The sequence below is a fragment of the Trichomycterus rosablanca genome, chromosome 16, assembly GCF_030014385.1.
Source record: "Trichomycterus rosablanca isolate fTriRos1 chromosome 16, fTriRos1.hap1, whole genome shotgun sequence".
NCBI lineage: Eukaryota > Metazoa > Chordata > Actinopteri > Siluriformes > Trichomycteridae > Trichomycterus > Trichomycterus rosablanca.
This window is the reverse complement of record NC_086003.1, coordinates 1,975,811-1,990,000: the sequence shown is the minus strand read 5'-3', so window position 1 is coordinate 1,990,000 and position 14,190 is coordinate 1,975,811. Positions and strand designations below refer to the sequence as shown.

Genomic DNA, 14,190 nt, shown 5'->3' with positions numbered 1-14,190 from the left:
GGCCTGGAACGACATCGAGGGAAAGTTCGCGCTCACGTGCCACGACCGGACCGTGCAGAAGCGGAGCGCGGCGGCGCGAGACCCCGTGCACGCGGAACGACAGCCGGAGGAAACCACCGGGAAACCGGAGGGTCAGAGACGCTCATCCGCACCGAGGAGTCCCGCAAAGGAACCCGGCAAAGTAAGAGATTCCATCAAAATATATACAGGGTTAAATTATTATGTAGATTTATAATATAACTATAATAATAGTCATTATGGTGATAATCATAATAATAATAATAATAATAATAATAATAATAATAGTCATTATGCTTATAATAATAATAATAGTCTTCATTATGGTAATAATAATAATAATTATAATAATAATAATAATAGTCTTCATTATGGTAATAATAATAATTATAATAATTATAATAATAGTCATTATGGTAATAATAATAATAATAATAATAATAGTCATTATGCTTATAATAATAATAATAGTCTTCGTTATGGTAATAATAATAATTATAATAATAATAATAATAGTCATTATGGTAATAATAATAATAATAATAATAATAATAGTCATTATGCTTATAATAATAATAATAGTCTTCATTATGGTAATAATAATAATTATAATAATAATAATAGTCTTCATTATGGTAATAATAATAATAATAATAATAGTCATTATGGTAATAATAATAATAATTATAATAATAATAGTCATTATGGTAATAATAATAATAATTATAATAATAATAATAGTCATTATGCTTATAATAATAATAATAGTCTTCATTATGGTAATAATAATAATTATAATAATAATAATAATAGTCATTATGGTAATAATAATAATAATTATAATAATAATAATAGTCATTATGCTTATAATAATAATAATAGTCTTCATTATGGTAATAATAATTATAATAATAATAATAATAGTCTTCATTATGGTAATAATAATAATTATAATAATAATAGTCATTATGGTTGTAATAATAATAATAATAATAATAATAATAGTCATTATGCTTATAATAATAATAATAGTCTTCATTATGGTAATAATAATAATAATAATAATAATAAAAATAATTATAGTTATTATGATTATAATAATAAAAATAGTTATTGTTATGGTTATAATAATAATAACAATAATAATAGTCATTATGGTTATAATAATAGTATTAATAGTAATAATAAGAGTCATAATGGTTATAATAATAATAATATTAATAATAATAATAGTCTTTATTATAGTAATAATAATAATAACAATGGTAATAATAATAATAATAATAATAATAATCATCATTATTAGAGTAATAATAATAATTATTATTATTATTATGGTTGTACTACTACTAATAATCATATAATAATAATAATCCTTATTATGTATATATTGATTATAATCTATATTATTATTACTATCTGTTTATTACACTGTTATACACATATCTATATCTGATATTTTTTATATATGTGTGTGTATATATATATATATATAAACAATGTATATTATTGGTCATAATGTTTATAAATATACCCATAACCGATAGATTGTATATATTTATAACTGCAACAATATCTTTATCTCTATATTTATACTTATATTTCTGTATATATTGTTTATAAGAATAGATACACTACTGCTCCTATTATTATTATTGTACCAGATGCACAATTTGCACCTTTTTTGCATACAGTATATTGTATATACGCACGTACATTCACTACACCTCACTTATTTGTATGAGTTTCTCTTCTTTTGCTTATTCAACTACTGGAGGCCAAAAATTTTCCTCAGGATGCATAAAGTGTCTGTCTGTCTATCTATCATTTCATTCCATTTGATGCTTTATCCTGGTTAGGGTCTAGATGGATATAGTTTCCTCAGAATCACTGGACACAGTGTAGTAACACATCCTAACAGGATGCCAGTCTGTCATGGGTTCTTGTCCATCTATCCCCACCCAGACATAGCTTATCATTTCTGTATGTAGACGCCAGACTGGTCGATAGCGCTGCTGGGGATTCAGTCTCCGAACCTGGTGCTAACTCCTCTGTGGGTATCAACATGTTCTTGACCACCTGTCCAGTGGAACCTGTCCATTGCTCCAGTGTCCAGTTATGATACATTGAAGGTGCTTTTGATGTGGACAGGGCTCCTTAGCAAGGGCATTTTGACTGGCTTGTGACTATGCATCCCTGTGCTCCCACTCACCTCATCACCAGTAGTAAAAAGATCTACAGTTTTAGCCACACTAGCTCTTCTGTTGGTCTATACCAGACCTTGAAGATTTAATGTCCTCTGGTATCGATGAGTTTGTGGCTTGTCCCTTATCGGGTCACCTTTGGTGGACTATCATCACAGCAGACTATGAGCACCTCATTGTAGTTTCAGGGATTTAACCCTTGTCAAAGTCACTCAGGCCTTTATGCTGATCAGATCATCTGCATTCAGCACCTGAACTACGAGGAACTTCCAGCCCAACGTCTCATGTATATCTGATGTGATGAACATTTGTTACGAGTTAAGCATTGGCATGCACGTTTTAAGGGTGTGATTCCATTAGAGTGTGTGTTTACAGGGGCGGGGTCCTCATGTATGGTTTAAATTTGCATGTGTGTGTGTACGTTAGTCTTTATGTATGGTTTGTATATGCGTGTGTGTGTTTGTGTGTACTGTACAGCGGTAGAGTCATGTATGTGTATATGTACGGTCAGTAAAGAGGAAATCATTTAGAGTCTGTAACTGTTTAGAAGTATTACAGGTGTACAGGTTAGAAACGGCTTTATATTACTCTGTTTTTACTCTTACACCATTATTACATATTTTTTACTTTAATATTTCAGTAATTATCCGTCATTTTGACTTAATTTCTACGCTCAGGGCAAAGAGAAGAGTGAAGGAACTGCCCGGCATTTGCTGGCCAAAAGTCAAAGCTCATCAAAAAGTCCAATCCATGAAAAATCATCGGATAGATCCAAGCCCACAAGAAGTCCCAGTAAAACGCCTGGTACCTTATCCAGTACCGGTGACATCGAGGCCCCGGAGCCTACGTCCATAGTCGACGTGAGATCGCCGGCGGACGACCCCGAGGACTCCGACTCCATCGTCATATTCGGCGGCGACTCGAGCTGGGCCGGCCTGTTCTCGTTCCAAGACCTGCGGACGGCGCACACGCAGCTCTGTGCCGTCAACTCGGACCTGGAGCCGTGCCTTCCGCTCTTCCCCGAGGAGCAGTCGGCCGTGTGGTCGGTCTTCTTCGGGGTCTCCGAGGTCACGCAGAGGGAAATGGAGGCGCTGTGCTACCAGCTGCAGGTTTATCTGGGCCACGCGCTGGACACGTGCGGCTGGAAGATCCTCTCGCAGGTCCTGTTCGCCGACGGGGACGACTCGGAGGAGTACTACGAGAGTCTGAGCGAGCTGCGCCAGAAAGGGTACGAGGACGCCCTGCAACGGACCAAGAAGCGCCTGCACGAGGTAAGGAGCACAGATGCATCCTGAACGGGTGTACAGAGTACAACAGTGAGATATAATGAAGAAATAATCATCAATTTCTTAATAATATAAGATTAAAAACAAAAGGTCACTGGTTCAAGCCACACCACTGCCTGGTTGTCACTGTTGGACCCTTGAGCAAGGCTTTTAACCCTCAATTGGTCAGACTGTATACTGTCACAGTACTGTAAGTCATTTTAGATAAGAGCTTTAATGGTTGTGACGGGGTCTCCGATTTATGCCCGTAAGATTGAATAACCGACCAAAAAGGCTTAGCGTATCCGGAGTTATTTATATTCCACAATCAATATTAAATTGTTTGTCTCTGTGGTGCTTCACATCAGCAGATTTACCACAGACGGTGTGAAGATCAGCCAGAAGCTGTGTGCTCATCCACCAACCTGTGTGTCAAAATAAAATTAAAAAGAATTAAAAACATCTTGCGAAACAACCAAACCCAAGTAATGACTTAGAATTATTTAAAATAGGCTTCGCTCTCGTTCTCTTTTAAATCGTACCTTTTAATAGCCTTTTAGTGGCTTCCCCTGAGGCCTTGGTGTACTTGTACTGGGATTTATTGGAACACGCGCTTCAGACAGCTCAGACGGGCGTTTTTTTTTTCACACTCGCACTTCGTCCTGTACTCGAGTTCACTTTGACCCCGATGATGCTGAGCCCAGAATCGATCCCGGATACGGACTCGTGTTTAGACTAAATGTGAAGCTACGTCAGATGTGCTTCTGAGCAAACAGGGTCGGGGGCAGTGGCGGAGCCAGACAATTTCCATAGGGGTGGCCAGACTGAGACCATTGCTCACACAGGGGTGGCACAGAAACTGATACCTGTTTTTATGTAATGTGGTCACTCACTCATTTACCTATACAGGCAGTAAGTGCCATGTAGAATTACATCACGAAGAATAATAAGCTTTTTTTCTCTCTTCATTTTCCCTGACAAGTGAAAAACCAGAATATAGCCTATAACCTTAACATTATGAGGAAGAATTTCAAAGATATTCCTTTGCAATACTTTATCATTTGGCTGCCAACTTGTGTGTAATGATGAGACTCATTTGAACCCCAGAACATGCTAGTGTGAATGCATGGAAAACAAATTTAAATTTTCTTTCAACAATATGATACAGACTGACCAACACTATTAAGCCAAATCAGCATTGAAAATAGTCTTTACTTTTAACAGCCTTCTACAATGCTGGAGCTTCTTAAAACGGAATATATTCTTTTAAATAGAAGTGTTATTAAACTGCTATTAAATTGTTTTCAAACAAAATCCGCCCAATTAGGCGGATAACCGCCCAATCTGGCAACACTGGAACGCGCAGAGCCCGGTTGCGCCTTTATTCGTAGCTCGCCACAAATACTACTAAATAGTACTAGTAGCACTATGTAGTACTGCTTCTGTAATTGTGTTGGTGGTTGACCTTTATGTCGTGTATTACTGCACGGTTTTGGGGGAGAACTACTTCTTTGAGGTGCGCTGTTGAATTGCGTCCCTGTGAGAACACCTGCGTGCAGAAATGCTTCCGCAAAAAAAGTTGCCGGCAAAGCGGTGATGGGGGGGCCGGAGGGGTGGCCGAAGATTCATTTATGGTGGCCATGGCCACCACTGGCCACCCCCTGGCTCCACCCCTGGTCGGGGCAGTGCTAGCTTTAAGATTTTGGACTAGTAATCAGAAGGTTGGACCCCTGAGCAAGTCGTGTTGGATTAAAGTGTCTCCTAGATGCTGTAAATGTACCGTAACGTTTGTCTCGTCTCTGAGGGTACATTATAATTTTGTAATTGAGCTCGAATCAGTCGAGGAACACGGATCAGACAGAGACGTATTCAGGAAGGAAATCTACAAATACACAGTTAACCCTGGATAGATAAAAAAACACCTGCTCCGATGAACCTCCTCCAAAGGATGTTGTCTGGGCATCTGTGCGGCTTGTGTTCCGAACGCCGATCAAGGTTCCTGTGCTATAAATATTTAATCGACTGATTTGCAGAGCTGGAGTGTCATGTTGCACAATGTCAGGCAGTAAAGTAACGCTAGCGAAACCGTCCTGCGCTCGTGACGTCCCAGAGCTAACGGGAGCACGAAGGCCTTTATTCATCGCGCGTAAATCGCTAAGGTAAAGGCTGAACACGCAGGGGCGTCCGGCCGCCGGGGTCGCGCGTAGCTCTGAACGTGGTGTTTTGTCCCTGAGATCCCCGGAGCGGCCGCGCGCTGACCTTTATCTCTGTGAAATACGATCCGCATCGCTGCGGTCAGCGTTTTCATTCCGGATTATATAAAGTACACAGGTCTGGTCAGCTTGTGCTACAGTTTCCAGAAAATTCAATCAGCTACTGACGGGGATTAGTTGTTGTGAGGACTGAGCTTAATTGTAATTAACAGAGCCGTGCAGTACGGCTACCTGGCAAGATATGGACGATATGATGACTACAAGAACTTTGTTATACTGTATAACTATCTGTTATGATGCAGCAGAAGATTGAATGTAAATACGGGTCTGTTTGAAAACCTAATGAGCTGCCCTGCTGCCTACTGCCTACCTGATCAGCTGCCTCAGTACAGAAGATTCTAATAAGACACCATCGCAGGGCACACACACACATTCACCTATAGAGCAATTCAGTGTCTTCAATTAACCTGACTGCATGTTTTTGGACTGTGGGAGGAAACCCACACAGACACGGGGAGAACATGCAAACTCCACACAGAACGGACCCTGGGGATCGAACCCAGGACCTTCTTGCTGTGAGGCGACAGTGCTACCCACAAACAAAAGGGTCTGTATAAAAAACACTGATCTGATCATACTTTTAGCAGTTGTAGCCTAGTGGTTAAGGTACTGGACTAGTATTCGAAAGGTTGCTGGTTCAAACCCCACCACTGCCAGGTTGCCACTGTTGACTGCCACTCCTTGAGCAAGGCCCTTAACCCTCAATTGCTTAGATTGTATACTGTCACAGTACTGTGAGTCGCTTGGGTATAACTTCGTATTCACATGTATTGAGTGCTACATTGACTACAGTATAACATCATTTAGCACCTTCTGGCCGGGTTCGGTTGGCTGAAGCCCCCCCCACATGTTCCCTTTGTTTGACGTGAGAAGTGAGAGCCGCTGCTACGGGACACCATCCGCCCGGTCCTGGTGTGTATTATGTCACTTCCTCTCCCCGCTCTCGTGTCCTGAGCTGCTGTTGTTATTATTATTATTATGTTTTGAGTCTGATTAGACCGTGACTCATGATTCTGAACCTTCGACCTCATGGCAGACGTAAACACGACACGCACACAGCGCGTGTTCGTCTGGTAGCTCGTCTGGTTCTGCAAAACCACAAACCCACAATAGCTTCAGGTCGCGTCGTCACGTTTCCTCGCTGTGTCGAACCGCTTTCTGAAGCGATCAGTCAGGTGAATGAGACACGGGGAGAACATGCAAACTATAGGTAGTGAAGCCAAGTCATGCAGCAAGCAGCAGTGCCCATGCATTTACACGAACACACTGGGAACAGAACAATGGCATACAGTGGCATATGGTTTTTCCTTTAGCTTGATCTGCCGATGGCCCGTTACTGATGGTGGGTCAGTGCCATTGTCTTGTTGTTGATCGCGATTTAAAACGTTAATGCTCGCCCACGAAACCAGAAATAAACCAGCCCCGCATTAACTTGACAAACTCGTCGGTTCGAATCTCGGCTCTGCTCCCGGCAGGCTGGGCGCCTACACGAACAACGGTCGTCCCGTTCGCAGGGACGGTCCCGGAGGGGATTCCTCATAACTGATCCAATTACGACCTCTGCTGGCTTATCGATGGCGCCTGCACAGAGACGAGGGATAGTGGGATCAGGGTGTGGCCCTCCGTACACGAAGCTGATCCGCATAGGAACTCGCCCCGTGCGGGTGAAAGGATGCAGTCGGAGGGGCCGTGTGTTAGTCACGGCTCTCCTCGGTCAGGAGCGGACAGGAGGTCAACATCAGTGGAGAGGAAGCGTAATGCTATTGGGTAATCAGATTCAAGCCCCATGGTTCCATTCATGGTTCAAACCCCATCACTGCCAGGTTGCTGCTGAGCAGCCTTGAGCAAGACCCTCAATTGCTTAGACTGTATACTGTCACAGTGCTGTAAGTTGCTTTGGATAAAGGAAAATTGGAGGCAATTTAGAATTAATAGTGGTCTGCTCAACCACTTCGAGACTAAATACTTGGGTAAGCTGTATTTAACCGTATCTACTCCTTGATTGACGTGCGTTCTACTCGAAAATATTGGTAGATGGTTTTAAGAAAACAGCCTTCCTGACCTAGAGCTCGCTTGGAGCTCACAGCTGAAAAATCATCCATAGAAGTTTGTTGGTGAGACCATTAAAAGGTTGAAAAAAGCGAAAACAGTGTTTTTAGTTGGTACAAGAGTAAGGAAATGACAGACGTGTGCTGATAAAGCGTGTGTGGAGAAGCACGTCTGCGAGATGCTGTAGATGTGAATGTAATTGCTGCTTGTCTTAAATATGGGGTTTGTAATGTGGAGCATGAGCACCTGTCAAGGATGCAGATGATGAAATATAGCTTCCCATCCCCCCCGAAACATTTAACCCTTATACACACACGAGTAAAGAAAGCAAATCGACCCCCTACTTTGATGTTTGAAGACTGAATCTATTATTCAGCCATGATAATAGCCATAGCAGTGGACGTGGTGTAAGAGAATTAAACAAACAAACAAACCCAGTCCTTTATTTAGTGCCTAAGCTTTAAATATCTCTCTATTTCCAGTACAGTGCTGTGTGTGGGGTAGTTGGAGTGGTTTCTGCTGGTCAATAATTTATGTGATGGTCACCTGTCGATAGTCTGACTGCCGATTACACGTCGCGTCTCTATATCTGGTGTTCTGTCCTTGCGTGGGTGTCACTGATGTATTTTAAGTGCTTTATTAGCATGACGGCCTCGTCTGACCCCAGAGACGGGCGTTCTAATGCAAACACGAATACCCACATGCCCTGTAATATAAACACCGAAGGTCGTCGTGACGTCCAGCAGAGGTGTTTCTTACGGTAACACCGAGTCGACCATCCCACCAACTGTTCCGGATCGGGGGTGGATAGATAGACGTGGAGGGTGATACAGAGCGAGGATGGGTTTGTTGTATGTATATTTCGGTCCGGAAGGAGGTGCGAAGGAGAAAAATAAAGTGAGAACTGGCACGGTGTAGGTGCAAGTGGATGAAACGCCAAGTAACAAAGACAGGAAGTGGCTGTGCCCCGGGTGAACGGTTTCCAGGCAGTGACGTGACGCTGTAATCCCGAGTGTGTGTTGGCTCACCTCCAGTTCAGTCTAGGAAAATGGCCTGGAAAAACCAGAGCGCTTTCACAACCTCCCGCTAAAATAGCAATATAATGACGGGAGTGAGCGCGCCCCTGTTCTGATAAAGAGGAGCGCAACAGTGAGGAACCGTTTGGGAAACATCGGTCTATTTGACCCAGTTTGCCGCTGACCTTTTCAAAGCTCCGAACTGTTTGATATGACGTGGTAAAAGCGACTCGAAGCTTAACGTGACTTATTTTACTAGAACAACGAGTTAGGAATTTCATTAATGGAGAGAACTTATGATCAGTAATAATGAAGAGGAGTTTAGTGCTCCTGTCTCATTTTAGTAAATTAAACCACGTTAAGCTTCATTCTGATTCTGATTCTCACAGTTTCTCAGAAGCCCGAGCCGTAACACAAGTTTAAAAGTGAAACGGTGAGGAAGATCCAGATAAACACGAACCGGGTTTCCATCCAAACGTTTCGCAAGTGTAATGCGCATTTACGAAATATCGGAAATATATATTTCCACAAGCTACAGTTATGCGAAAAAACCTTTACAATGGCCCGTCTAATGTGGGCTCAAACCTCCGTGCCACGGCGACGTTCACCTCGCATCTGGGAACGTAAACGCGCTAAACGATTTTGCGAGCACATTGTGCAGAACCGTTTTTCAGACGAGCTTTGGATCAAGAATTTCAGAATGTCAAAATCAGCCTTTGATGAGCTATGCACCGTGATCGGGTCATCTGTAGAGCCAAAAGTTTACAGTCACCGGCCACCCGTGCCGACTGAAAAGAGGATTGCTGTTGTAGTGGGCGAGACGTTCGGCGTAAACGTAACGACAGTATATATAGATGTGTGTGTGTGTGTGTGTGTGTGTGTGTGTGTGTGTGTGTGACTTAGAGCTTGAAACGTCATCGTTTATTCGCAAAACCCGTTTCGGTCCCCTTTTTTCGCATTTCGGCGAACTTTTCCACCTCGTTCAAGCGTGAAAACTTTTTTTGCGATCTTTAGGTCTTTTTTTCTGATTTTGAGCTTCTCCATCCAGGTTTTTTAATGCACGTTTCCAAAATTTGCAAAAAATTGGTGGATGGAAAACCCTCTACAGATACATGTGGAGCTGACGCTTATTCCACACAAATAATGATTCGTGTTGGGTTTCGTGTCGGGCAGTTGTAGCCTAGTGGTTAAGGTTCTGGTCTAGTAATCAAAAGGTTGCTGGTTCGAGCCCCACCACTGCTAGGTTGCCACTGTTGGGCCCTTGAGCAAGGCCCTTAACCCTCAATTGCTTAGACTGTATACTGTCACTGTATACTGTAGTAAGGGTGTTTTGTGGGATTAATAATCAATTGGTCACAAATAAAGTCATCCTAACAGATTAGATCTTTATTAGAAAGCCTCTGATATTTTACCGTTTCAGTACCGACTTTATTTGCCTCCTCACTGCCGTGCTCGTGGCAGAAGAGCCCTGTGTAAACGACGTGCCACGTCTCGTCAGCTGCTCTTCGTCGGTGCTGAAAGAGAGGCTTGTTCGGTAAAGCCTGAGGTTTCCCAGACTCCTCTGGGGTTGTCTGCAGAGCGCCGAGATTAGCAGGGAAGTGCCTGTCGGCTTATCACATGCAGCTAAAACATTCCAAGGCTGCAGTGCCGTCGCTGAAGAGGTCGAGGCCTCAACGGGCTACAGGCCGTTAATATACGGGATTAATTTCAGCTTAAAGCATCAAGGTGTCCCAAAAAAACGGCAGATTGTGGTAAAAATTGCAATCATATCCATTTGCAATCAAATCCACAATACAATAAACTGTCCAAACAGTCTAGGGGTCTGAATACTTTCTGAATCCATTGTGACACTGACATGGTGGTGGTGTGTTAGTGACACAGCGGCGCTGCTGGAGTTTTTAAACACCGTGTCCACTCACTGTCCACTCTTAGACGCTCCTACCTAGTCGGTCCACCTTGTAGATGTAAAGTCAGAGACGATCGCTCATCTATTGCTGCTGTTTGAGTCGGTCATCTTCTAGACCTTCCCTGAGCTAAAGGGTAGGGCGGTGGTAGCCTAGCTGTTAAGGTACTGGACTAGTAATCAAAAGGTCGCTGGTTCAAGCCCCACCACTGCCAGGTTGTCACTGTCACTAAACCCTCAATTGCTTAGACTGTCACTGTCACAGTACTGTAAGTCGCTTTGGATAAAAAGCGTCTGCTAAATGCAGTTTTAATGTTTATTACTCTCAGCCTGGAAACATCCCAGTAAATTGCTGGTTTAAGTTTATGCCGCATTTTGGCTCTAGGCTGCTTTTAGGCGTGATCTTGACCCAGTAAATCGCTGCTTAATCCCCAGGTAAGAGTGCACGCGTAATAGCGGCCGTGGCGGAGCTCGACAGACGTCTGTAAACAGGTTCGGCCTGTAGCGCGCTGTAAACTAACACAAACAGTCGTGACTGTGCATGAAATTATGGATCTGGTGATTGTTTAAAACGCAGTTTACACAGAAAACCTGTCGCTGGTCTTTAGTGGGATTAGCTCAGATTAGAGCTCTGATAATGCTGCCCACAGACCCTCAGCCCACAGATCCAAAGCTGCTTTTTATTTGAGCCCATCGTACGCGTTCTAGACGCTGGACGTGTAATTCTAACGTTGCTGCCGCTTGCAGAAACATCTTGAGCTGTTAAAAAGACTCTTATGGTAAATCTGCTGATGAGCTGGTTGAGGATAATGTTAAAAAGACGAAGATAATAATAGAACGAGGGCACAACAGACCCTTTAAAATCCCCCCGTGTGGGTGATTCATCTTCATCCGTCCTGCTGATGTGTGGATATAACGAGGAGGCCACGACAGCCTGTGTGAGTGAGATTAAACTGAAAACGTACACAACAGCCCCACACTGATTCAGTCCTCCCTTATATCATCCAGGGCTCTACTAAATCTCACGTCCGACATTAAATTACACTCATTAATTAAATGATACACAGCACAGCTCCCTTAACGGTTGAATGTAAACCTAGAACATCCAGCGCCGGTGCGACGCTTCATGTTCTGCCTCAAATACAAAAATACTCGTCCCAAAGAAATAGCAGAAATAACTCCTTATTTAAGTGGGGGCGGGGGAGCGTTTCGACCCTAAAGACGGACGGGACGCTTCTGGATGTCAGCGTAGACTCGGTGCTATCCTGATGCAAAGCCTGCTTGACTGTGGACAGCGTTCACTGCCATTTCAGCAGGGTCCTACTAAAATCACGGCAAAATGTGCTCAAAAGTGTCACATTTCACGACGTAAATTGAATGATAGAATAAATAGAAGCTTGGACGTTTTGACTAAGCGATCGCTAACTGAATTGCCGTAGGATTGCCAGGACGCCTCACAGTGCAGATTAACCAGAAACCCCGAGACACTTGAACGCTGCGCGAATTGAAAATGTTAAATCGCTGAACACAATCGCTAGGACCTTAATTATAACATAAACGACACGCGCCGACTGCCGTGTCGTACCCTGACCTTCTCCTGGTTAATAAACGAATCCAGTTCGGGGGCAGGTGCTTCCTGAAGCCGTTTGCTTTGTGCTCCGTTATGTCACTAAACAAGCAAAACCTGCAGAACAGACACAGCGGCAGCGGTAAAATCTGACATCAGACATAAACACGGTAGTAAAGTGGTGGACGGCAGAATGAAAACGGTTTGGGCTTTAATTGTGGTTAACACAGACAAAGCGTGAAGGGAGTCGCCGTCACCAAGTTTTTTTTCTGCATATGATACCATCGTGTCTCTAAAACTACTTGCTTTACACCCCGGCTGGAAAAAAAACACGTCTGCTCATATAGAGCTCATACATTTTCCACCGTTTGCTACCTAATATTCGTAAAAATAATAATTTTTAATCATTAAAGTTATGGATTAATATTTATAACGCCATACTGGTGCAGCAGGATGTGAAAGTGCCCAGGTTGGGCGCTTGGATGGCGCAGCAGTAGTACATTAGCCCACTACTTCTCAGATTTGGCAATCCAGGGTTCCAATCTCAGCTGTGCTATCAGCCGGGTGGGCGTGCGCATGGACACGATTGGCTAACGTCCAATTAAAGGGAGTGGTCGAAACAGCCAAGCCATTGGTAGGTTCACTTCTCAGTGCTCTCTCAGTGCCGGTCCCAAGCCTTTGGTCACTCCTTTATAGGTTAAACAGGTTCATTTGGGTTTTCTTCTGGGTACTCCGGCGCCCTGGCCATGCTTCCCAGAGGAGTGGACGATATGATATTAAGGCTACAAAGGAACAAGGGAGCAATGCGATATAAATGATATGGTTTTGGAATGGGATGTCCAACAAGCTTATGGTCAGGTGCGGTGGATTGGCGCCTGTCCAGGGTACTCCTGCCTCTGGATTTGGACCTTCTGTGACCCTAACCATGATAATGCGCTTGATTAAAAATGAAATACTCAGTATCAGATGTGAAAGTATTGTGATTTAGTATTTTGGAATAGCTGAATCACTGTGATGAAATGAAAGCTCTATTTTACTGTAAGCGTGAGGCACGTTCGGCTGAACTTTGACCCGGATGGACGGCCGGCTCCCCCTCTCCACAGTGACCACGGCCAAGGTAAACAGAGCAGGCAGTGTCTGACTGAATCAGCCAGTGTGAGCTGACGGCACAGAGACGGACTGTGTTCAACCCCGAACGTCAGCACAGACCGACCAGTGATCGTTCCAGCTCCTGATCACTGACAGAAATCGAGAGACGGAGGAAGAACGAGACAGAAAAAGAGAAAGAGTGAGAATTGGGGATGAGTGTTGGACCTGGAGTGTGAAAGGAGAAGCTGAATGATGAGCAAATTGGACTGGAGTGCGATACGAATGCTGGGCGCTTTGACCCTTCTACTGGTGTACCACGCAGCCACATCATTCACTTACCAAGCAGTGCATCAGCCATAACATTAAAACCACCTCCTTCTTTCTACACTCACTGTCCATGTTATCAGCTCCACTTACCATATAGAAGCACTTTGTAGTTCTACAATTACTGACTGTAGTCCATCTGTTTCTCTACATGCTTTGTTACCCCCTTTCACCCTGTTCTTCAATGGTCAGGACCCCCACAGGACCACCACAGAGCAGGTATTATTTAGGTGGTGGATGATTCTCAGCACTGCAGTGACACTGACATGGTGCTGTTGTGTTAGTGTGTGTTGTGCTGGTGCTGCTGGAGTTTTTAAACACCTCACTGTCACTTCTGGACTGAGAATAGTCCACCAACCAATAATATCCAGCCGACAGCGCCCCGTGGGCAGCGTCCTGTGACCACTGATGAAGGTCTTTACATCTACAAGGTGGACCGACTAGGTAGGAGTGTCTAATAGAGTGGACAGTGAGTGGACACG

The 14,190-nt window shown here is 43.3% G+C and overlaps 1 protein-coding gene across 2 annotated transcripts in view; it reads left to right on the top strand.

Annotated features, from left to right (window-relative positions):
* Positions 1 to 14,190, top strand: part of jmy (junction mediating and regulatory protein, p53 cofactor) — a 36,648-nt gene that overhangs the window by 471 nt on the left and 21,987 nt on the right. For both annotated transcript variants that reach the window (XM_063010980.1, XM_063010981.1), the window contains 2 exons: positions 1 to 181; positions 2,900 to 3,493. The exon at positions 1 to 181 is cut by the window's left edge. In XM_063010980.1, coding sequence (XP_062867050.1) covers positions 1 to 181; positions 2,900 to 3,493 — 775 coding nt within the window. The remainder of the gene's footprint in view (positions 182 to 2,899; positions 3,494 to 14,190) is intronic.